Genomic DNA, 22,572 nt, shown 5'->3' with positions numbered 1-22,572 from the left:
AAATAATATATCCAAGGAAGAAATTTCCCTCAAAAATAGCACGTGCAATCAATTAAGATTTGGCTTGTTAAAACGTTTCATCAGAGTTCACACTTCTTCAAAGTGATCCAGTACATAGCTTATATCTCGGGTTGAATATAAATTAAAAAATGGCAATTACACTTTAAATTTTCATTTCGATAGTATTAAGATGAGTTTGCCAATTTCAATTCACCTTCGTCTTTCAAACACTATTTTTTTACTGTATATAACTAAAACCAATCCAATCACAAATACCGCCAAGTAGTTCCTCGATATTCGAAACCAATATAATGGAGAAGTATCTTTGCAATGCCGTTTCACGATTAGGATCCAAGTCAGAGTAATCCAAGCACAGTAAGTAATTGGTAGTTAACTTTGAATTAGTCTCGTTTGAATGCGCCTATTCCAGATGTGTTTATTCAAAACACTTCCGAAAACAAACAATTTTCCCGAAATTCCAGAATCCTTTCAAGATTAGCACAAACGCTGGGTAGTTTCAAATAATTAGTTTGACAGTTTTCAGTTTGCTTTCTGTTCTACAATTGTCCGTTCTTGTCTATTGCGGACAGTTACTGGTTTCCTCTGTCTTATTTAAGATCAAGCTTCTTTGGAATTCTGAAAAATACAAACACATAGATATATATAAGTGTAGCCTTATATTATCAACAACATTAGGCCAATACTATACAATCGCTCTATTGTCTGCACTTATCAGTATTAGATACCCTGGGTTTTATCCAACATCTTTAAGATTTAGTGCTGACAAGTCCTTCGATCTTAATTACATTTTAAGCGATATGTTTTGATTCATTTCCTAGTGTGGATGACTTCATCTTTTTTAGCACATTCATAGTGGGAGTTTGCTTGTAGAGTATCGGCATGTTTTTCTAATCTCGAAATATATATATAAATTATCTGGAAAGCCATAAAGGGTAGATTGTTGTACTTACACTATATAGAATAGCGTCGATAGTTAATACATTTTCAACCAAAATCAAGTTTCAGCTAATCATTTCGATTGTTTGTATGTTTTTGGTATGTGTTTCAGATTGTATGTTACAGAAATAACACACATATCATATCAGTAGTATGAATTATTAAATGCAAAACATCCACACATTCATGAATTATATAGTTTATAAAAAAAGACCTCTTATTTCATGTTATTCTTATTTCAATTATAAGTAAGACAAAGTATAAATCTATAAAATAAGAATCTCGGTATTCCCACAACTGCGTGACACCATTACCATGCACTACGTCGCCATTGTTGCTGTGTTCTTCAATAAAAATATTTGCAGTACAATTCAGTTATATCAATGTTTACATCAGAACATTACGAATAACTCTTTAGCATGTAATAAAAAGCCAATCATCGTTTATTATTAGCTCGATTCACGTTCAGGTAGCCATTACTTTCAATGCATATACTTTTTACTCATCAAACACACTAATTATTAGTTTAGTTTAGTTTAAACATATTTATTTTACAACGATTGTGAAACAAGTTATTACAACATTATATTAATCACTCTCGTTGGCACGATTTTACGCGAGAGTGTGGTCTTGTGTTGTGGGGGAAACCGGAGAACCCGGAGAAAACCCACTTGTCCGGCTTGGTGACCACAAACCAAACTCACATGCGCCCAAGCCGGGAATCGAACCCGGGTCGCCTAGGTGAGAAGCGAGTGCGCTAACCACTGCGCTAACCGGACAACCTACTGCGCTAACCGGACAACCTTATTATTGCAAGCTACGTTTGTCCGTACTACCTTTATAGCGATTCCACCGTATTCTATTTTGCTTAAAACAATATAGAACGAAAATGTTATGTAATTCATTAGGTTATAAAGACCCCTATATGTGAATTGAACCAGCTATGTATATAAAACGTTTACGAGATGATACACGCAGGACGCTATTCAATTTACTATAACAGGAGATAATAATTGATTCCTTCTATCATTATAGAAATAATCAAGTTAAACTGTGTTGAGATTGATGTCATAGTTTTATCAAGGCAAATAAACTTTTGCCTGTTTAGATCCATTATTAAAATCATAAACAATCAACTAACCTGCTTACATCCATGTAATATGATTCCGCTTTTCTATTCCCAGTCATTACACAAGGACAAATGACAATATCAATATTTATTTAACGTCCATGTACAAGACCGTATTGGTAATTGATCATTATTATCAGACTTACTAATTGACACATTAATATCACGGTCAGGAAGGAACATAATATATAATAAAACAACAGACAAAAGGTCAATATTTCATTTAGTTTGAAATCAGCTGCTTCACTTATCAATCCCGGAGGCTCTACTACAGATCACCTTACGGACTAATGAGAAAACGTTATGAGAACTGTTCAATATGTTTGACTTTTATGCGTTTTAGTGAATAGTATTGCAGTTATGCATTGATAAGCATGAGAACTACTACAAAATAAAATATCTTAAATAATATTTTAGACGTGAGCTACATTGTACCAAATGTATTTTAATCCAATATTTTGGATAAAACCGCCTTAACAAGGACATTCAACAGATATTTCGCCTTATTTATGCTTCCTTTTTCTTTTGAAACCGTGTTGTATCAAACAGCGCGAAAAAGGTTATTTCATGCCTCAGACACGTTTTAGAAGAATAAAACAATAAAAGTATAAATAATAATTTAGTGAGATTCTAAAATAATTTACTTAGATGGGAGCAAAATACTATACTTGATCAGGACTAACGTCCGAAATATTAATGATAATTTAAAAAAAACACAACAGTATCAGTATTGGTTTCGAAAATTATATCAGCAAAATGCGAATTCAATGGGTGGTCCTCTTTCTTCAGCCCCGTTTTTCTGAGGTGAAGTACAACATTTATGTCCTACCCGTAAATATTGTCTGATGGGTGCTTTGGAATAAAAGTCGGAGTGAGAAACATCTTAGGAAGAAGAAAGGTTATAATTGTCCATATTTCTATTGCATTCCGTTCATCTGAGTTCACCGAAAGGTATTATAGATATGGAGGTTTCTGGTGGCAATATTTGCCTGATATTCAGACGGGGTTTTACAGGAGTTCACTCTTATTACACAGACACTGATGATTGCTTGACTTCATGCAATAGTATCAATTCAGTAGTAAAGTTCATTTCAGAAGCATCACGTAAAATAATTCACCTTATTTGATAATGTTCTGCTAGATCTAAACACGCACATATAAGTTATCTAAAGTTTCGACCATAATGACAAATGAATATCATTGGTATCTTTTGTGAGCAAACCGTAAAACTGATTTGAGATACATAACAAACCAAAACTAAATTATATTTAGTTATCAAACGCATCGAATCTGTGCACTGTGTGGTGTTGAACTTTTTATTTGTGTCATCCTAATTTGTATGTTTAAAAATGGTGTTTGCATTATCTTAGCTAATTGATTCCGGACACGAAAAGAGAATTGAAAGTAAGTGTGTAGAATGTTCGTTTAAGTATGATTGCTCAAAATAGGCAGTATCAAAATAGTACGAGCCTATCGTAAGAGTAAAGAAGCTTAGGAGATATGTTCTGACTTACAATAACATGTTTAACATTCCATAGTTTTGGTAGGTCAAAGAACATACTGAAAATACAGACCTTCTAGAAATATTCATATCATGTATTTCGAGAATCGTATGTGTATTACAGTCTGAACATTCGTAACGTTAACAGGACTTATTTTAGTTTGTTTTTGACAATATATGCAGCTTTAGAACGGTATCAAAGATACAATGGCACCAAATATTTTAACCATTATTTTAATTCAGACTTCAATAATGAACGCCAGCACATTTCTAAAGACAACACAAAATTAATGTGTTGTTATGAAGTTGTTTTAATGGACTTTTTTTCTCTAAATTATACAATTATTAATTCGAACATAAAATAACACCTGCATTTATTTTGTGTTTACTAAGTCCGCCAAAAGTCCAAAGAAAACTGAGCTAAAGAAAATATTAGTTTTGTGGAAATCAATTTCTTTTCGAGACGATCTGCTGTTTGTACATTCAAGGTAGCCAGAAATATAACTTAACTCTTATCAAACCTGTCAATGTTAAAAAGTGTGTGGTCGTGCGGGATCAAATTTGAAGAAATTCAAAGCAAACCTTTCAGCAATGGTGGAAATGTTCTTTTTCACCAACATAGCTCAACCATACTTTTTGATTATAGTATTTGAACGAGAAATTAGGCTACATCATCAAAACTTTCAAGAAATCAATACATCATCTTTCAAAATTGCCTTCAAAGAATTTTTCTTGCTAATCATCCTCTTGGTAATATCGTTCGTGTTTTACTGAAGACGTAATGCATCAATAAAACGCACTGCAGTGTGCATATTACTTTTATAACTGGTTTACACTGTTGTTTACTATGCAAACTACTACTTTGGTGGCATACACCATAGTTCGAGCATGGCCTATAACATAGTTCATGAGTGTCTGATCTGTTTGTGGTGTTGGTATTTGGGTATATGGAATTTATACGTCTGCGTCTCCTATTCATTGTCGTTTGGCCATTGCCTTGTGCCTCTTTAGATTTTCTCTTTCGACTTCTTTGTCCATGTAGGTTCCATTGTAATATTTATTATAAACCGGATAACTTTCCATCCCCGCAATGAGTTTTTAGTCTGTTAGACTCCGTTTGCCATTAAACAGGACATAGCTTACATTTAAAGCCAGTTTTTAATTTAGTTTAAACATATTTATTTTACAACGATTGTGAAACAAGTTATTACAACATTATATTAATCACTCTCGTTGGCACGATTTTACGAGAGAGTGTGGTTGTGTGGGAAACCGGAGAACCAGTTTTTAATTGTTGTATTATGTAAGTTGACTATTATGTAAGTAGTAGCGAACCATTCTAAATATGGCCAATAGAGTGCAATTTGAACAATTTAGAGAACGTTATAAGATGTGTTTGTTTGTAGCATTTAAAATAACGTATTACATTAGCCTTTCATTGATGTAGGCAAACACTACTATTGAACGTAAATCTACAATACGCATGAATCACAAAATGCTTTGCACGCTATGGTGCCGAATACGTCACCATGTTGTTGTGTGTGTTTTTTTTTAATTCATGTAAAGAGGCAAACAGTTTTATAATAACAGGAAAACAAACTTAGTGACAATCTGGAGGGTTTTCGTAATGTAACATTACTCGTCTCTGTGGAATTAAAACGACCCTTTATTAAAAAAAAACAATATAAATGCAGAGCATTTTTACCAAATATATACATTGCAATCCATGATTTAAAAAAAACATAGATGGAACACCGAATCCACTTGCATGTAGTTTATTCTCCAACCAGGCCAAAACAATAACTCAAATATACGCTCATATCTCCTGGGTTATATATTGGGTGGTCCTGGGTCATCATACCCATGTTTCGCCTACGACGAAATTCTCACCTGTCAGCCGTTGACTATGTATACTTTGGAAGGTGGTAATGGTCGGGAATTTTATCGCGTTCAGCTCACGCCTATCGGAGTTTACCGGGAGTAAACTGCGATATACATCAGTAATGGTGCCGTTAATTGGTTGTAATGCAGGTGCATCTTGATAATGTTTTTCTACGCATGCATAAACAGACATTGGTTACACGTGTAGTACATGCAATTTAGACACCGGCAACACCAATAATTACACGGTTGTACGATTGAAGCTTGATACATTTTTTTCAAAACATTTGTTCATTTGTCAACTATTTCAAGTTATATCCTATAAAGACTTTCATATATGTTATGATCACCGACCAGATCATCGAGCTGCTACAATTTAATATTTGACAATGGTAATAAATTAATCATATCGGTTCATGTTCTGTTCTCTTACGATGTTGGTAAATATTATTAAGTAGGGACATAAAGACGACATGCCTCCAAGTTTCGTTTATTGACTTAAATCATGTTTCTATTATCACTGCCTTTATCATTTCGAAGACGATAAAGGATACGATACAGCTTATAAGACGCCGCCCGGAGTAGTATCAATGTTGTGTAAATTATATGTAAAAATAGATAAATAAATCATAAGATTGTTAGAGGCTTTTATACTTGTATTAAAGGGAATTGTTCATGCTTGATTGGCTCAAACAATGATTAATATTTCGTGTGAAATGTACACAAAATGCTTAAAGCAATGATAGCTATCTACAAAAGTTTTAATTAGCTTTATTTTTAGTAATTGTGGGAGAATGTGACAAGATAGTTATGCTCTACTGGGCCGAAAAATGTTAATAACGCTACTGAAAAATGTATCATTTAAGGCTTGAATTGACTAAATTCTTTTTAAATGAGTATCTGTCAGTTGGTATTTTGCCTTTATTCATTAAAATATTTAAAATATATTAATTTAAAACAATTTAAATAAGTGGAATCCCAACATTTGACCTTAACTTGGGTCCCTTTAACACGCTGACTCAAAAGTGTATTTTCAGGTATGGTTTAATAGCGAAAAACCAAGAAATCAGTCAAAAATATTCAATAGACGTGCTTTATGGAGAAACAAAGAACAAAATATACTTTTAACGAGTCTTTGTATTAACAGTACCGTACCTTACAGACTCCGTATATACTTTTATTTGCATTTTGTATTCACATTTCAATAATAAACCATCCCGATTCCGGTGTTGAATGATATGGCCGAAAGTATATTTTGTTCTGACAGACATTTACTTCTGCTACAAATAATTGAAAATAAATGCTATGAGAAAATTTGTGTTCCCGTTGTAGAGCCCCAAATAACATAACTGGGACAAGACTTGCATTCCCGTGACCTCGTGTTTCTCTGACCGTTCCAAGGCGGTAATTCATTGATCGGCTAAGCTTCTTTTTGTGAGTGTGTAGTCTGTTTTTATTTGTGTTTATTGTGTTTACACGTTTGTGTATATATGCTGTTGTCATTTTGGCCATTGCACTCTGAACAGTGGTAATATTTTACTTTACAGGGCTTGTACCTATAATTTTTGGCACCCGTTAGTATATAGTGGATATTTCATTGCGTTCTGACTTTTTTTCTTTTATTGGATATCTTCGTATCAAACACGATCAGTTATTAAATATATACTTATGACCTAAAGAGTGTTTTGTCATGATGGCCTTAGATAGAAGCCTAATTGACTGAACTTTGATCAAACTCTGCTATGCTATTCCAGACATACGACTTAACAGAATGGTAGGTGATTAATTTTCCAGTTTGTACTAGATCACGAAATAATATCCGTTCAGAACGGTTATTTATATGGTGAAAATAAACATCATGCAATGATAAAATGCCTTAATCGCATAAGGCCGATTGTTTAGACTTTCAAATCTTTGTTCTCGACGTTTTATGAATAACTCTGTGGTATTTCAAATTAGAAATAAGACAGTTGTTTCAGCTGTTTGTGTTTTATCAAAATATAGTGAACACATCAAAACGTACTACACGTCTAAAAATTAACAGCGATAAAGCTGTTAAGTTCAGAGCAATCGGCCCATTGTCTGGTGTATTAACTGATACATCTCGCTCTGAGCTTCGTCATCTTCTTGTGACGTGTTCAGTTATGAGTAACGTGGTGCCGTCGATAAGAAACCCATCTAGCATCCGTTATGACCCCACATCCGAGTTGCTTTTCTGGTTTAAAAATAGTTCAAAAGTACAAATACAAACTACTTCAGATACATGAAACAGTTTATACAGTTCGTTTTAGCCAACCATACTAATGCCATTAAAATGCATAATTCAAAGACAGAGACACGGTGATGATGCAAAGCGGATTCTTTCCGTCCACATTTTTCATTTTCGGGTTCTATCCGGCACCGATGCGGATTTCATCCGTCATTTTTACATTAAAAAGTGGAATGCCGAAATGTAAATCGGTGTTATTATGTTTGTGATTTTTTACCTAAAGAATAACTCCATCAACTATCGACAAACAAACAAAAAAATGAAAGCCCCGTTTATTTTTATTCATTTAAACGAATGAAAAAAACAACAGCGATCATAATTCTGACAGCAAATAGCATGCAAACGAAACCTTAATATTTTCTTACTATCAGCTATTTACATCCTGATAATTTATCTTTTCAAAGAAGGTATCGAAGTAGGTATACTTTAATTTCTTGCTTCTGTATATACTCTTTGCGATAAAAAATGGAAATAAAGTCCACGCTTGTCGGTTCAGCGGAGCTCCCGATTCTGAGTAGTTGTATAGAAATTTGGGCACCGGATATATTTTGACACTCGCACCAGGTTCTATCCAAGATTTGATCTGCTTTTTTTTTTGTTCGTTTGTTTACAGCCGGAAAAGAAGATCAAATCAACGCGTATATCATTCCCAGGCATTCTAATGACATAAACAACAAAATATACTAATTACTTGTTACTCTTAAGATACGGGATTAGATCGTCTTGTATGAATAAATATGGAGCAAAATCCAAATTCCTTAATTCACATATGAGAGTTATAAAGTCTTGATAATTATTTGCTTATACAATTTAAGGTAAATAATAACTTAATGCTTCTTTCCTTTTGCCTGAAAACAAATGATTATTTTTTGTTTGGTTTCGATTGTTGCAACAAGATCGTTATTTTTGGAGCATAGATGCTAATTAACAAAAGTCCTGAAAAGAAACAAATTGTTGATTAGTTTTAACTACTATCCATTTAGTCATTTATTGGCTTTATTACGTGAATCGAGAAGCTCGCGCATGCGCATGTGCACAGGCAAATATAAAGGCATGCACGAGACTTGTACAATTTCTACATTGCAATACTCCCTAGGCCGTAATCTGTAAACTAAAATACTTCATCCCTACATACAATAACGCACTTTTATTGATTACTTTCATTTTGCATAATTTTAATTCATCTTCCCTTTTAATGACTGTTTCCTATATCAGGAAAAAGCATCATGATTATTTAATTACAGTAACAATGTATATGAATATAGAACTCATGCCATATTTGCGACACAAATGAGCAGTGAGTTAAACTAATACCTTAAATACACTTCTATCAGACTAAGACTAAAAAATGTTTCTGCATGTGTAAAAGGCAACCTGATATACCTAGCATCCCTATTCCGGAACAAGGAGTGCCTTCGAGTATATGATAAATATATGTTTTGCAAACGTTATATTTGACCTTAGTGTCACGACCCTTCTTTTACGTTTGAGACCGCTACGATAAACACATATTTTTTTCTTTTTCGGCCTATTCTAGGCCCAACCCTTTATTCGGTCGAGCATACCAGAGTATATCCTTACTAAATACACACACACTCCTCTAGCATTAACTACTTACAGACTCAAAAACAATATAACATGTAACGTGCCAGTAGAATTCGGTGAACACAAACGCTAGATTCCGTTGCCGTGTTAAATAAAAAAAAAGTTCTTAAAACACGATTAAACAATGAATTTAGTTTGACTTGAAGCATGATTCTAAGGATAAAACTGCTATGCGTTCATATAATGTGTTAGAATAAGTGATATTTCAAAAATAAAAAAAAAAACACCGTTTCTGCTCGTCGCCTACGTTTTTCATGTACAATTTCTTCATTTTTTTGGTTAATATGACACGACAACTCTTAAATAAAAATAGATTTACATTCACTAATAATATGGTCATTTTTTAAAATAAAGATATTTTCCTAAATCCAAAACGATAACAGTAACAATGCGAAGAAAATGCTGAGATGTACTAAACTTTGTTGCGATGTTACGGATAGAATCCGCATCGGTGTCGGATAGAACCAACAAATGAAAAATGTGGACGGAAAGAATCCGTTTTGCATCATCACCGAGAGAGATATACATAGGAATATGATCATTGACCATTTTATTTATATCCAGTCACCTTACTTCATAACTACGGTTACGTGTATCCGCTAATCGCATTCCTTTTATGATAAACGGTGAATTTATATGTATGTAAGTATTTGGTTTCTTTTCAATTGTTTTTTTTTTATATTTTATAGTTCAATAACTGGGTAAAATAAACCAGACTATATTAAATACATATACCTAAACAAGAGCTTTCTCTAAAGTATTCGGTGATTAACATAGCAATAATTCAAATAATACCAGCATGGCCAACGGCTATTACTATTTCTGTTTCTGTTTCTGATAACTCTATGTATTCCCATCGGCCTTGATACTGGTCTACTTATATGCCAGAGTGACGGTAATTTGTCAATGTAATGACTGTCAGACAAAATCATAAAATCCGTTTGTATGTATTTCTCACGACAAATGCACAAACATTGATATAAGAAAAATATGTCAATTCTCAGCAAAAACAGGAGTAATCCATTTATATTTATATCTCACGAGAAAAGCACAAATAGTGCTAAAAGAAAAAGTATGTCCATTCTCAGCAAGATAAGAAAGAATGCATTTGTATTTATTTCTCATGAGTACTGTACAGGTATTGATACAATATCTATCCACAAATATAAAGTAACGTTAAGTACTAGAATCACCAAAACGAGTTTATAACACAGCTGAAGATTACCCAAATTCGGCAGTACATTCCAAAATATTTATATAATCAAAAAAAAGCAATGATAATTGTGGCGCCAAAACCATCGCTTCGTCTAGAAACATCACATAGCATCCAATGCTAATGCTTATAAGTATTTTATCATAAATCATCGTTTATATTTAAATTTATTTCACCCGTCTATGTCTCCTCTATCACTCCTGGATGGGATTCAAAGTGATGACATGCTACAACTACAATAATTTGGAACATCAGAACGAGGCTTTAGTTTGGGCTAAGCTACAAGTTTTAATTGAGAGTCCAACTTCTTTCCCAGAAATTGATATAACGCATTTATATAACTATTTATCGATTAGTTTATACTAATACTTATCTCTGTTGTAATAGTTTGCGACTGCTCCATGTAGCGCAAACGATAAGTTCTGCTGGTAATTTTGGATTCTCTCGTATAGTCGCTTACGTAAAACAGTCTTTTGCCAGTATGATAAAATAAATGAGCATATCAAGGCCTCATTTAATTTCGTTTCTGCTATCAATCAGCATTGATGAGATGCTTAATGGTTTTTAATTGCTTACTTCCGTTGAAACTGATTTGAAAACACTAATTGATGTAGGTCAAAAGCTTACTGCATTAAGAATGGCTTTACTTGAAAGTATACACATCTTCTCATGTAGACCTATAAAAACTTTAACAACGCAAAGATTAAAATCAGTTTACAATATTGCTAGAAATGAACTAGTTAGTTTGACTCACCTGAAAACAAATATGATTAATCAAGCGATTGTCATTTTATAAAAAGAAGAATTCTGCATTATGTACTTTTTGTTACAAATAAAACTATATTTCATACAATTTGGTGGGACACTCGATGATTTAAACAATTACTGCGAATAAGCCGTTTCAATTATCACACTAAAATAAAATTAAAATGTTTTAGAACTTGAAAATTCATACAAAAACTCATTTGTAAGAAATGATTTATACAGCGATTGTTTTTTAAGAAAACAGTTTAATATGAAACGAAATTAAATACTGTTAATATTATCTGAATATGTTTCAGATCATTTAAAATCGTACGTTTTTTTTGAATGTATTTAACATGTGTTTTAGTACGTTTGCTAAAATATAAACCATTAACGTGTCAGCAAAATGTAACCATGTTCGTTGTTTGGTAAATCGATAAACTTTTGAGATGAGACCTTAGCAACAATGCAAATACTTTTTTCCCTCAAATTTACAATCAAGAAGTTCATAACTTACGAGTCGCACGTCTTTAAGGGAACCTTCAGTAATATTGTCCTACTAAACCTATCTGCCTGGTAGATGGACGGTCTTTAAGTCCATATGAACATTATTTTTACATTTATTATCAAAATACAGCGATAAACACATCCGTTTATAAAGCTAACATGATTACAAGTTTAGAAGTATACTATATACCGTAAACGTTTTAAGCTTTATTTACTACAAGTTCTGCATTGCTGAGTGTCTGCTGTATAGATCACAAAGACGTTGAAGTATGGTGGTTATGCTTGTTTTTTGTTCTTGAGATTTAGTTATTAGTCGGTATGCTTTGAAACATGATTATTAACATTTTCAAATGGCATATTAACTGGCATGTAAACTTTCTTTATGTGTTTCATCGGCGACGCAATTTAGTAATTCGTTTGTGCATCAATAAACTTAAACTGCAGTTTATATAATACTGTAATTGCTTTTCAACCTGCTTTACGTGTTTTGGCAAATCATGTTGAAATACTACATTCCTACCATGCAAACCGCTTCAAATATGACATCAATAATAATTCGAATATGGCGTTTTGGTTATAAAATATCATTAAAATAATTGGTAGCCTGCCGTCGGAAAATGATAAGTGTGCAAATGTTTGGTTTTTTAATTGGCAACTGCAATACTCATTCAAACTATTATTTCGCAACGTCCCTGGCACAAAAGAGAGTATAGGCCTTTCTAAGGGCTTAACACATGGACAAAATGTTGCCTAGGTTAGAATTACCCTAATTCGTGAAGAAGCGCAAGGGTATAGCACTGTCACATGGGACAACGTATAGCCTCAATCCCGGAAAACGATTAGTATTATGTGCGAAACCGTTAATAAATGCTTTAATTGGTAATAAATATAGCTCATGCTGACTTTCATCTTAATTCCTTTTTTTTCTCATTCATTGAAAGATGAATCAAGATTTGCTATGTTTATATTTTGATTTATTCTTCGTTTACAACAATACGCCTAGGGGTTGCGATATTCTCTGAATGGTTGAGATGTTGTGGCATCGATAACGTCATATCATGGAACACATTCCGTTGACAAAGTGGCAATGTACATAATAACAAAATCACTCTTAATTCTTTAATCTTAAATTATTGACAAGAACCCAAGCGTTCTAATGAGAATGATAAAGCAAAATTTTGAAAACTGATCAAATTAGCATTGGTCCATGAATAACTGCATCAACGTTTGCTTGACCCATACAAACTTATCACAGACATTAGCAATTTATTATTCTTGCTTATCAAAATTAAATATGTATTCTAATATCAAGTAGATTATAAAGTGTAATAAAGCCAAATTTTGAAAACTGATCAAATTAGCATTGGTCATGTGATAACTGCATCAGCGATTATTTCCTTTCTTACCTTTCCTTAGAAAATTGAACTCGGCATATCGAATTATGTGCTAATAAAACCATCATGCTTGTTTGACCCGTACAAACTTACCTCAGACATTGGCAATTCATCATTCTGGCTTATCAAAATGAAATATGTATTCTTATATCAAGTAGATAATTATTTTGACATTTATTTCGCCATTTTTGATGGCAGTGCTCAACACCGAGAATGTGTTTTTTTATCGTATATCCAGTTTACAGCTTGTGAGAGATTCGCGATTATGTTAGTTTTATTCTGAACGAGGTACCTGAATTTGTACAGAACAGATATTACGAAGTGATACATTAGTGAACACCCTATTGTGCTTACCACGCCAACATTACCACAACTTTATGACATTGTTGTATTGTGGCGTTATGTGTCTCTCTGTCATGTGCATGTTGGATTCGTGATTATGTTATTTTAATTCTTAACGAGGTACCTGAATTTGTACAGAACAGATACTACGAAGTGATACATTAGTGAACACACTATTGTGCTGACCACGCCAATATTACCACAACTTTATGATATTGTTGCTTTATGTGTCTCTCTGTCATGTGCATGTTAGGGCCGCATAACCAACGAGCAGACGACAAGTTGTCGTACGATCACGATCTTCAGACAATAACTTGTTGAGTGTGAGACATAAAGTTAAATATACAAGAAGTTGATCTTAATTATCCAAGCGTAATACTTCAGGCCAAAATGTATGTTTTAAGATATATTTTGTTACATTCCAATGATAATTGATCCGAAAAAGCGATCTGACGATATGACTGGTGAGATGACCCGTAAATGGTCTCTTAAACAGGAAAATCGTAAACGTTCTGACTACTGGGCTTGTCTATGTAGTTCCCGTGATTCTATTTTTAAGACGTCTATGACTGTTTTTACCAGTGATTGAGGGTTTCCCACAGTGATAATTTACAAAATAAATGTGAACATTTTAAGCACATGCCGTAGCTGATTGCATGAATTAATAATTACATATTTGAATCAGATTTATAATAATAAATAATGCGCAATGTAATTTGATAATGCCTTATTGTCAGAATCGGGTTTGTTCTCCAAGCACTTTTTGTGTAAGATATGTCATGTCAATATCGTAAAAAGGGAACAATTAAATTAAATGTAGCCTTAACAAGAAAAGGGTCGTCATATTACATTGGATTACGTTGGAGTAGAAACAGACAAAATTTTATTTGCAGTATTAGACTGATGTATCGCAGACATTGGAAGAAATATATATATATCCTTAAATTAGCATGTACCTGATAAGAGTTCGACAGTTTTTAAGAGAATCTCTATTCATTAGTAAATTGTTGTTTTTTTTCTTTTCATTTTTTTTGTTTAAAATGCAAGTACAACACACAGGATTCTAGTGAACGTCAAGTAGTTTCAATACAAATTGTTACATGAAATACAACGTTGCAACATTCCATCAGCTGACAAAAATAGTCAAAACACCATTTCCCATGAATAGAAACTGAAAACAATATTTATATCTCTAACTATAAGAAATAACGCCACAGATTGAATACGGTTTCAAAATAAAACTATGTCTATAAAATTATCATAACATGAACTTAATGTGCACTTATAATACAATACAGTTATTATTCGAAAACAAGCCATTGCCTAAGATTTTCAAAGAACTTCTTAAGATAAACATGCATGTTCCCTGTGGCATCACCGAATATCGCGATAACAATGGATTCTTCATGCTTCAGGTTAGAACAATTTTACAGTAAGACGCACGTTCACCTGAATATCTCTGATGTTCTAGGATTGTACAAAGCAGACATACCAATGTAAACAGTACAATGTTCCACCTACGTAAGTTCTTTCTCGCGCTGAAAGTCTGAATGGCCATGTGTCTTATATAAATACGTGTCTTATTGCTTCTATGTTACGTTGAATCAAACTATAACGGAAAAGAATGAAACTAAGTCCCGATCGTTAAAAGTCAGGTGGTAAGAAATAATCGTGTCAACATTTCGTTAATTTTGTCAATGTTTCTTGTTCTTACGTTAAGTTTGAAATAGATCGCAACTACCAGACAATATTTGCAATTGCGAAAACCAGTTTGAAAGTCATAGAAACATTTTAAACCTATGGCGGTTTTGCTGACTGTATACATTAAGTCCAAATGTTGGAATCAGTTTTATTCAAATTTTAGAATTAGATTATTGATACTCAAATGTAGTCGGTGTTTGAATCAGTTTACTGATACCTTAATGTCGCTTAAATGCTGGAATCAGTTTATTAATACTTAAATGCCGTTTTAATGTTAGAATTAGTTTATTGATACTTAAATGTCGTCCAAATGATGGAATCTGTTTATTGATACTTAAATGTCGTCCAAATACTGGAATCAGTTTATTAATGCTTAAATGTCGTCCAAATGATGGAATCTGTTTATTGATACTAAAATGTCGTCCAAATACTGGATTAAGTTGATTGATACTCAAATGTCGTCCAAATGATGGAACCATTTTATTGATACTTAAATGTCGTCCAAATGCTGGAATCAGTTTATTAATACTCAAATGCCGCCTAAATGTAAGAATTTTGTTTATTGATACTTAAATGTCGTCAAATGCTGGAATCAGTTTATTGATTCTTAAATGTTGTCAAAATGCTGGAATCAGTTTGTTGATACTCAAATGACGCCTTAATGAAAGAAAAAGTTTGATGATACTTAAATGTCGGTCAAATGGTGGAATATCTTTTTTGATACTTAAATGTCGTCCACATACTGGAATCAGTTAATTGATACTTAAATGACGTTCAAATCCTGGATTCAGCTTATTAATACTCAAATGCCGCGTAAATGTTAGAATTAGTTTATTTATACTCAAATGTAGTCGATGTCGGAATCAGTTTATTGATACTTAAATGTAGCTTAAATGCTGGAATCAGTTAATTGATACTCAAATGCCTCCTAAATGTTAGAATTAGTTGATTGATACTTAAATGTCGCTCAAATGATGTGATCGGTTTATTGATACTTAAATGTCTTCCAAATGCTGGAATCAGGGCGGGACGCACGGCAGAAACTCTACCCAATTTTTCATGCCGAAAAACAGAAAGGACATTGTGTACGATTTGCTGGGGACAAACTTTACATCAATAACAAAGTGTACACCCAACCCCAAACAACTCCCCAATAAGTCTAAATTCATGCCTTCCACATGTATGTATTTTGTATTTGCTATAAACATGTATGATATGTTTATTGCAATAAGATGTTGAATTGAATTATTGATACTTGAATGCCGCCGAAATGCTAGAATTTGTTTATTGATACTCAAATGCTGAATAACTGTGACCTGTTGTATACATGTTACGGTTGTTTATTATTTGGGCTCTTTTTAACCATACTCAAATCACCTTGTTGCCCGTCTTGTACCTGTATAAGCCGTAGACGTAAACAAATCATGTAAGAAACAGTAAAATATATAATGACTGGCACTAACGAAGACATGTTTCATCGGACATGAACGCAAAACATGACAACTTGCAGAAGTTAAGTAATTTGCACCACTTCTGATTACGGCTTCATTTTTCTTGTTTCTGATACCAGACACACTATAAAGTGTGCTTCTGTGTTTGTTACAAGCAGGGCTTGTGGTTGTTACATGGTTAACAAAAGAGGCCAGATCAATATCGTGGGTCGTATACAGATATTTTTTTTTTTTCATTTTTGGCTGATTGTTTCGAAAAACGATTTTATAATTTATAATTGGACGACCTTTTAAACTTTTAGTATAGATCTATCTATACCTGTAATTAAACTATCTAGATTGAAATATTTTTATTACATAAAGACCTGCAAATATTTTTTGCCGTTATTAGGTTCAATATGATATATTTTTGTTATAATAACATTATCAGGTAATCAAGGTTTTTGAACAAGCCTACTTATACACAACAGTATTTGAGAAATTAAATCTATAAACCTTTGATACATTTTCAATTTTATTTTCAATCATCAAATCACCAACAATAACGATTTTACAATATGATTGAACATGTTTACACTATTTCAAATTGTAATAGCACATAAACATCTATATATAGAATATCTTTGCACCAAATACATTGACATGTAAAACTGAGTTTTATGACAAAGATCTTAACATATTAAATAGCTTTCATACTATGTATAATCCATTAATTAAAGCAAGAAAATATACATATTAACACTTTATCTACATATCATCAAATACATTTTCATATTGGGAAAACAAACTTATCGTTTGATCATACAGATTTGTTTTCTTTCATCGACACATTTTTTCTAAGGAAATTATGTCATTTAGGTTACTCAACATTCCCTCCATGAGGTTTCACATTTTGCACACTCAATCACATAGTATACACACATTATACAGATATACATTTTTTCAATGGAGGTAAAATTAGTGCACAATCTCTTTCAGAACTTGAAACATGTATACAAACTGGTAAAAGAAGGTATAGAGTGTAAACTTCAATATTTCACCTTTTTAAAGCATGGAGAATTTATCTCAAACTGATTTAGTATGGACTTGAAACAACATAATTTTCCAATTTGAAAATATGACAATCAAATGGATGTAATATTTCATATCTAAACAGAAGCTGCACGTGAAAATGTACTTCCAGCTCTCCTAACAGGATTTTTTTCACAATCACCCATCAATATCTTCTTGTACGCTGACCTGAAGTTATTGTCCATCAAAGTGTACACTACAGGGTTACAACAGTACAACACCCAAGCAAACATAGTTGTCCAAATGTGGTGAATAGGGTGTTTGAAACCTTTGTCCGTCACGTTTAAAACAAAGTAGGGAAAGGTACCGAGGAAAAATATTAAAAATATACACATCATCATTGTTGAAATTCGTATTGCCTTTGACTGGGGAGAGTGGCTCTTCCATCGACTAACACGTTTAAAGCTTCTGTAAGCGGTAAATCCAATCCGGGCGTAGCAGTATATGATAAAAAGACAAGGTACAATAAAACCAGCGGTTACCATGGCAACTCTGTTGCTTTGGTCAGCACTTTTGTCAAACGTACACGAGAGAATCTGGGACTGAAATCGGAATGCACCCCACACCCGAAAGGTAGGAGGAATGGTGAAAATCAAGGGCAACACCCAACAAACTATAAGTGAAATGACGAGTTGTCGGTTGTCTGACATATATCTGTACTTATTGATATAAACGACATTCAGAAACCTGTACAATGCAATGGCAGCTAAATGTGCCATTATCACTCCAGTCAGGGTATAACGAATTCCTCCTGCTGCAGAGCAGAAGTCGTGCGGTATTTTGTGAGATTTCCTATGAAATATCACTGCTTGCATCGACATGATTAGCGAGCAGTACAAAAATCCAGCAAAGCTGAGACTGCCTATCAAGATACAGTTTACGCTGTATCGGAGGCTTGAGAATAATATAGCAAGCACAGTTACTAAATTTCCAAAGCTGCCCACTAGACACAGAATGATGGCCACGGCTTCCAGAACAATCAGAGTGGTGTGTTCAACGCACCACCATTCAAAACAATCCGTCCCGTTCAAGATACCGTCACCAAGTCCTGGTGAAATCTGATATTTGTCGCCCGATACGTTCACTATCTTATTATTATCTCCCTCGTTCATCTTGATGACAGATATTTCACCAATTATTGGCTTTTATACCAATTTTGACACAAACTTCAGTATATTTTGTAAATGATCGTTTATTAAACTGGATCATTTATGTCACCTTTTCTTTTTATACATTAAAAATGCATGATTTTTGTCTCGTCGAATTCCAAGAATTGATTCACTGATGTGGAATAATATAGTAATTCGAGTATAAAGCTCACTGTTCATGTTCATTTAGAAATTTGAAATTAGAGCAAATTGTACATAGCTTACATCTCGGTTTGAACATAAATAAAAAAAATAGCAATTCCACTTTTAAATTTTAAATTTGATAGTATTAAGATATTATGAATATAGTTTGCAAATTTCAAATCACCTTCGGCTTTCAAGAACTTTCAAGAACTCTTTTTACCGTATATAACTGAAACCAATTCAATCACGAAAAGCACTCAATAGTTCCTCAATACTCGAAACCAATAGTATGGTTAAGTATCTTTATAATGCCGTTTTACGATTAGGAAGAAAGTCAAAGTAATCCAAGCATAGTAAGTAATTGGCAGTTAACTTTGAATTAGTCTCGTTTGAATGCGTCTATTCCAGATATGTTTATTCAAAACCTTTCCGGAAACAAGCAATTTTTCCGAAATTCCAGAATTCTTTAAACATAGGCACAAACGCTGGGTAGTTTCAAATAATTGGTTTTACAGTTTTCAGTTTGCTTTATTCTCTTCTGTTCCCACGTTGCCCGGTCTTGTCTGTTGCGGGCAGTTACGGTTTTGCTCTGTCTTATTTAGATCAAGCTGTCGGAATTCTGAAAAATACAAACAAATAGATATATTAGCCTATTAATATCAATATCATAAGGCCAACACTTACAGTTGTCCTACTGTTTGCACTTATTAGCATAAAGAAGTCTGGGGGAGGATTTCAAACATCTTTAAGATTAAGTGCTGATACGTTCTTCGATCTTAATTACATTTTAAATGAAATGTTTTGATGTATTTCCAGGAGTGAATGTCTTAATCTTTTTTTTTAGCACATCCATAGTGGGTATTTGCTTGTAGAATACTTGCACTTTTACTTATATGTATATATCCATATATCTGATAAGCCATGATATGCAGGTTTTTGTACTTACACAATAAAGAATCGTCGACAGTTAAAACACCTATGGCCAAAATCAATTATCAACAAACCATTTGGATTGTTCGATTGTTTTTTCTATGTTTTTTTAGATCTGCACATGGGATGTAACAGAAATAACACACTTATTATATCAGTAGTATGAATTATTAAATGCAAAACATTGTCCACACATGTCATGAATTATATAGTATATAAAAGAAGACCTCTTATTTCGTTTTTTTCTTATTTCAGCTATAAGTAAGACATATTATAAATCTCGGTATTCCCACAACTGCGTGACATCACTAATATGTACTACATTGCCCTTGTTCCTGTACTTTTCAATAAAAATATTCGCAGTATAAATCTGTTCTATCAATGTTTATATCAGTACCTAACGAGTAACTCTTTAGCATGTAATAAAATGCCAACCCTCGTTTGTTCTCAGTGTCAATCACGTTCAGGTAGCCAGTGCTACATAGCTTTTAAAACATATATTTATCATATTTCCGCATCAAACATCTTCAGACACTACTTATTGCAAACAACGTATGTCCTGATTACATTTATAGCAATTCTGCTGAAAGCAATAAAGTACGTAAATAATATGGAATTCAAAAGATTGTAATATATGTGATTTAAACTAGTTATGTAAATGAAAAAAAGGTGACGAGGTGATACACGCAGAAATGATAACGCTATTCAAATATCTATAACAGGAGATGATAATTGATTCGTTCTATCATTTATTTCCGATTTTGCCAATTTGATTACACTAATTGGAAGTAATTGACTCTTCCCTCTTCCCTTCAGAGCAATCAACAAAATCATAATCAAGTTAAACTGTCTTGAGATTGATGTCATATTTTTATCAAGGGCAAACTAGCTTTGGCCTGTTTATATCAAATTATTAAAATCATAATCAATCAACTATACTGCTTATATTATTGTATTATGATTACGCTTATCTATTCCCAGTTGTCATAACACAAGGAAAAATGACAAAATCAATATTCATTTAACGTCCATGTACAAGATCCGTATGATGTTTGGCATAAACATTAGACATACACATTGATACATTACTATGACGGTCAAGACGGAACACAATATCAAATAAAATTTAAATTTTTATCAGCTGTTTCACTTATCAATCACGGAGGCTCTACTACATATCACCTTACGAACAAATAAGTAAAAACTGTTCGATAAGTTTCTCTTAAATGCGTTTTAGCAAATTATATTGCAGTTTTGCCTTTAAAATCCGTGAGAACTACTTACAAAATAAAATATCATAGATAATATTTAAGACTTGAGCTATAATGTACCAAATGTATTGTAACTCAGTTGATATTTTGGATAATCCTCTTTAACAGGGACTTTCAACAGATATTTCGAGTTATTTATGCACCCTTTTTTAATTACCAAATGCTACAAGTAAAATATTTGTTGATACCATACTGCATCAAACAGCGCAAATGTAATTTCATGTCTCAGACAAGTTTAAGAAGAATGAAACAATCATTATTAAACAATAATTTCGTGATGTTTTTCGATAATGGTATTCTAAGATGGGAGCAAAATACTACTTTTGTTCAGGAATATCACGCGAAATATTAATGATATAGGGAAAAGGTAAATTTTGCTCACTAGTTTTTTTAAAGATTTTTCATTTTTATAAACAAACGGTACCAGTATTGCTTTCGAAATTCATATCAAACAAAACACAAATTCAATGGGTGGTTCTCTTTCATCAGCACACCATTAATATCCTACCCGTAAATAATGTCTGATGGAATAAAAGTCGAAGTGAGAAACATCTTAGGAACAAGAAGGTTATAATTGTCAATTTTTCTTTTCCATTCAGTTCATACCGATCTGAGTACACCGAAAGGTAAAATAGATATGCAGGTTTCTGGTGGCAATATTTCAAAAAACAATACGTCAAATAAATCAAATAATTTGATAATGTTCTGCTAGATCTAAACAAGCGCTTATAATTATTTAAAGTTTCAACCATGATGACATACACTCGTAAATGAATATCATTTGTATCTATGGTGGGCAAACCGTGAATCTGATTTGAGATACATTTCAAACCAATAATAAAATAAATTATATTTAGTTATCAAACGCACCGAATCTGCGCACTGTGTGGTGTTGACATTATTATTTATGTTATCCTGGTTTGTATGTTTTAAAGTGGTGTTTGCATTGTTTTTGCAAATGGATTCTGGAAACAAAGAGAAAATTGCAATTGTAGTGAGTCCGAAGAATGTTCGTTTAAGTATAATTGCTTAAAATAGGCAGTATCAAAATAGAACGAGCCTATCGTAAGAGTTAAAAAGCATTGCAGATATGTTTTGACTTACTATAACATGTTTAACATTCCACAGTGTTAGTAGGTCAAAGAACGTAATGTATAGAAAGACTTTCTAGACATATTCACATGATATATTTCGAGAATCATGTGTGTATTACAGTTGAAACATTGATAACGTTAACAGGACTTATTTCAGTGTTTTTCTTGACAATATATGCAGCTTTAGAACTATATCAAAGATACAATGGCACCAAATGTT

The 22,572-nt window shown here is 32.9% G+C and overlaps 1 protein-coding gene across 18 annotated transcripts in view; it reads right to left on the bottom strand.

Moving 5' to 3' along the window:
* Positions 1–17,346: 17,346 nt before the first annotated feature.
* The window catches only part of LOC128208003 (G-protein coupled receptor moody-like), a 213,801-nt gene continuing 208,575 nt past the window's right edge, over positions 17,347–22,572 (bottom strand). For all 18 annotated transcript variants that reach the window (XM_052911260.1, XM_052911261.1, XM_052911258.1 and 15 more), the window contains one exon: positions 17,347–19,676. In XM_052911260.1, the coding sequence (XP_052767220.1) occupies positions 17,843–18,877 (1,035 nt within the window). In that variant the 5' untranslated portion in view covers positions 18,878–19,676 and the 3' untranslated portion in view covers positions 17,347–17,842. The remainder of the gene's footprint in view (positions 19,677–22,572) is intronic.

The sequence above is a fragment of the Mya arenaria genome, chromosome 11 (genome assembly GCF_026914265.1).
Source record: "Mya arenaria isolate MELC-2E11 chromosome 11, ASM2691426v1".
Lineage (NCBI taxonomy): Eukaryota > Metazoa > Mollusca > Bivalvia > Myida > Myidae > Mya > Mya arenaria.
This window is presented reverse-complemented; position numbering and strand designations above follow the sequence as displayed.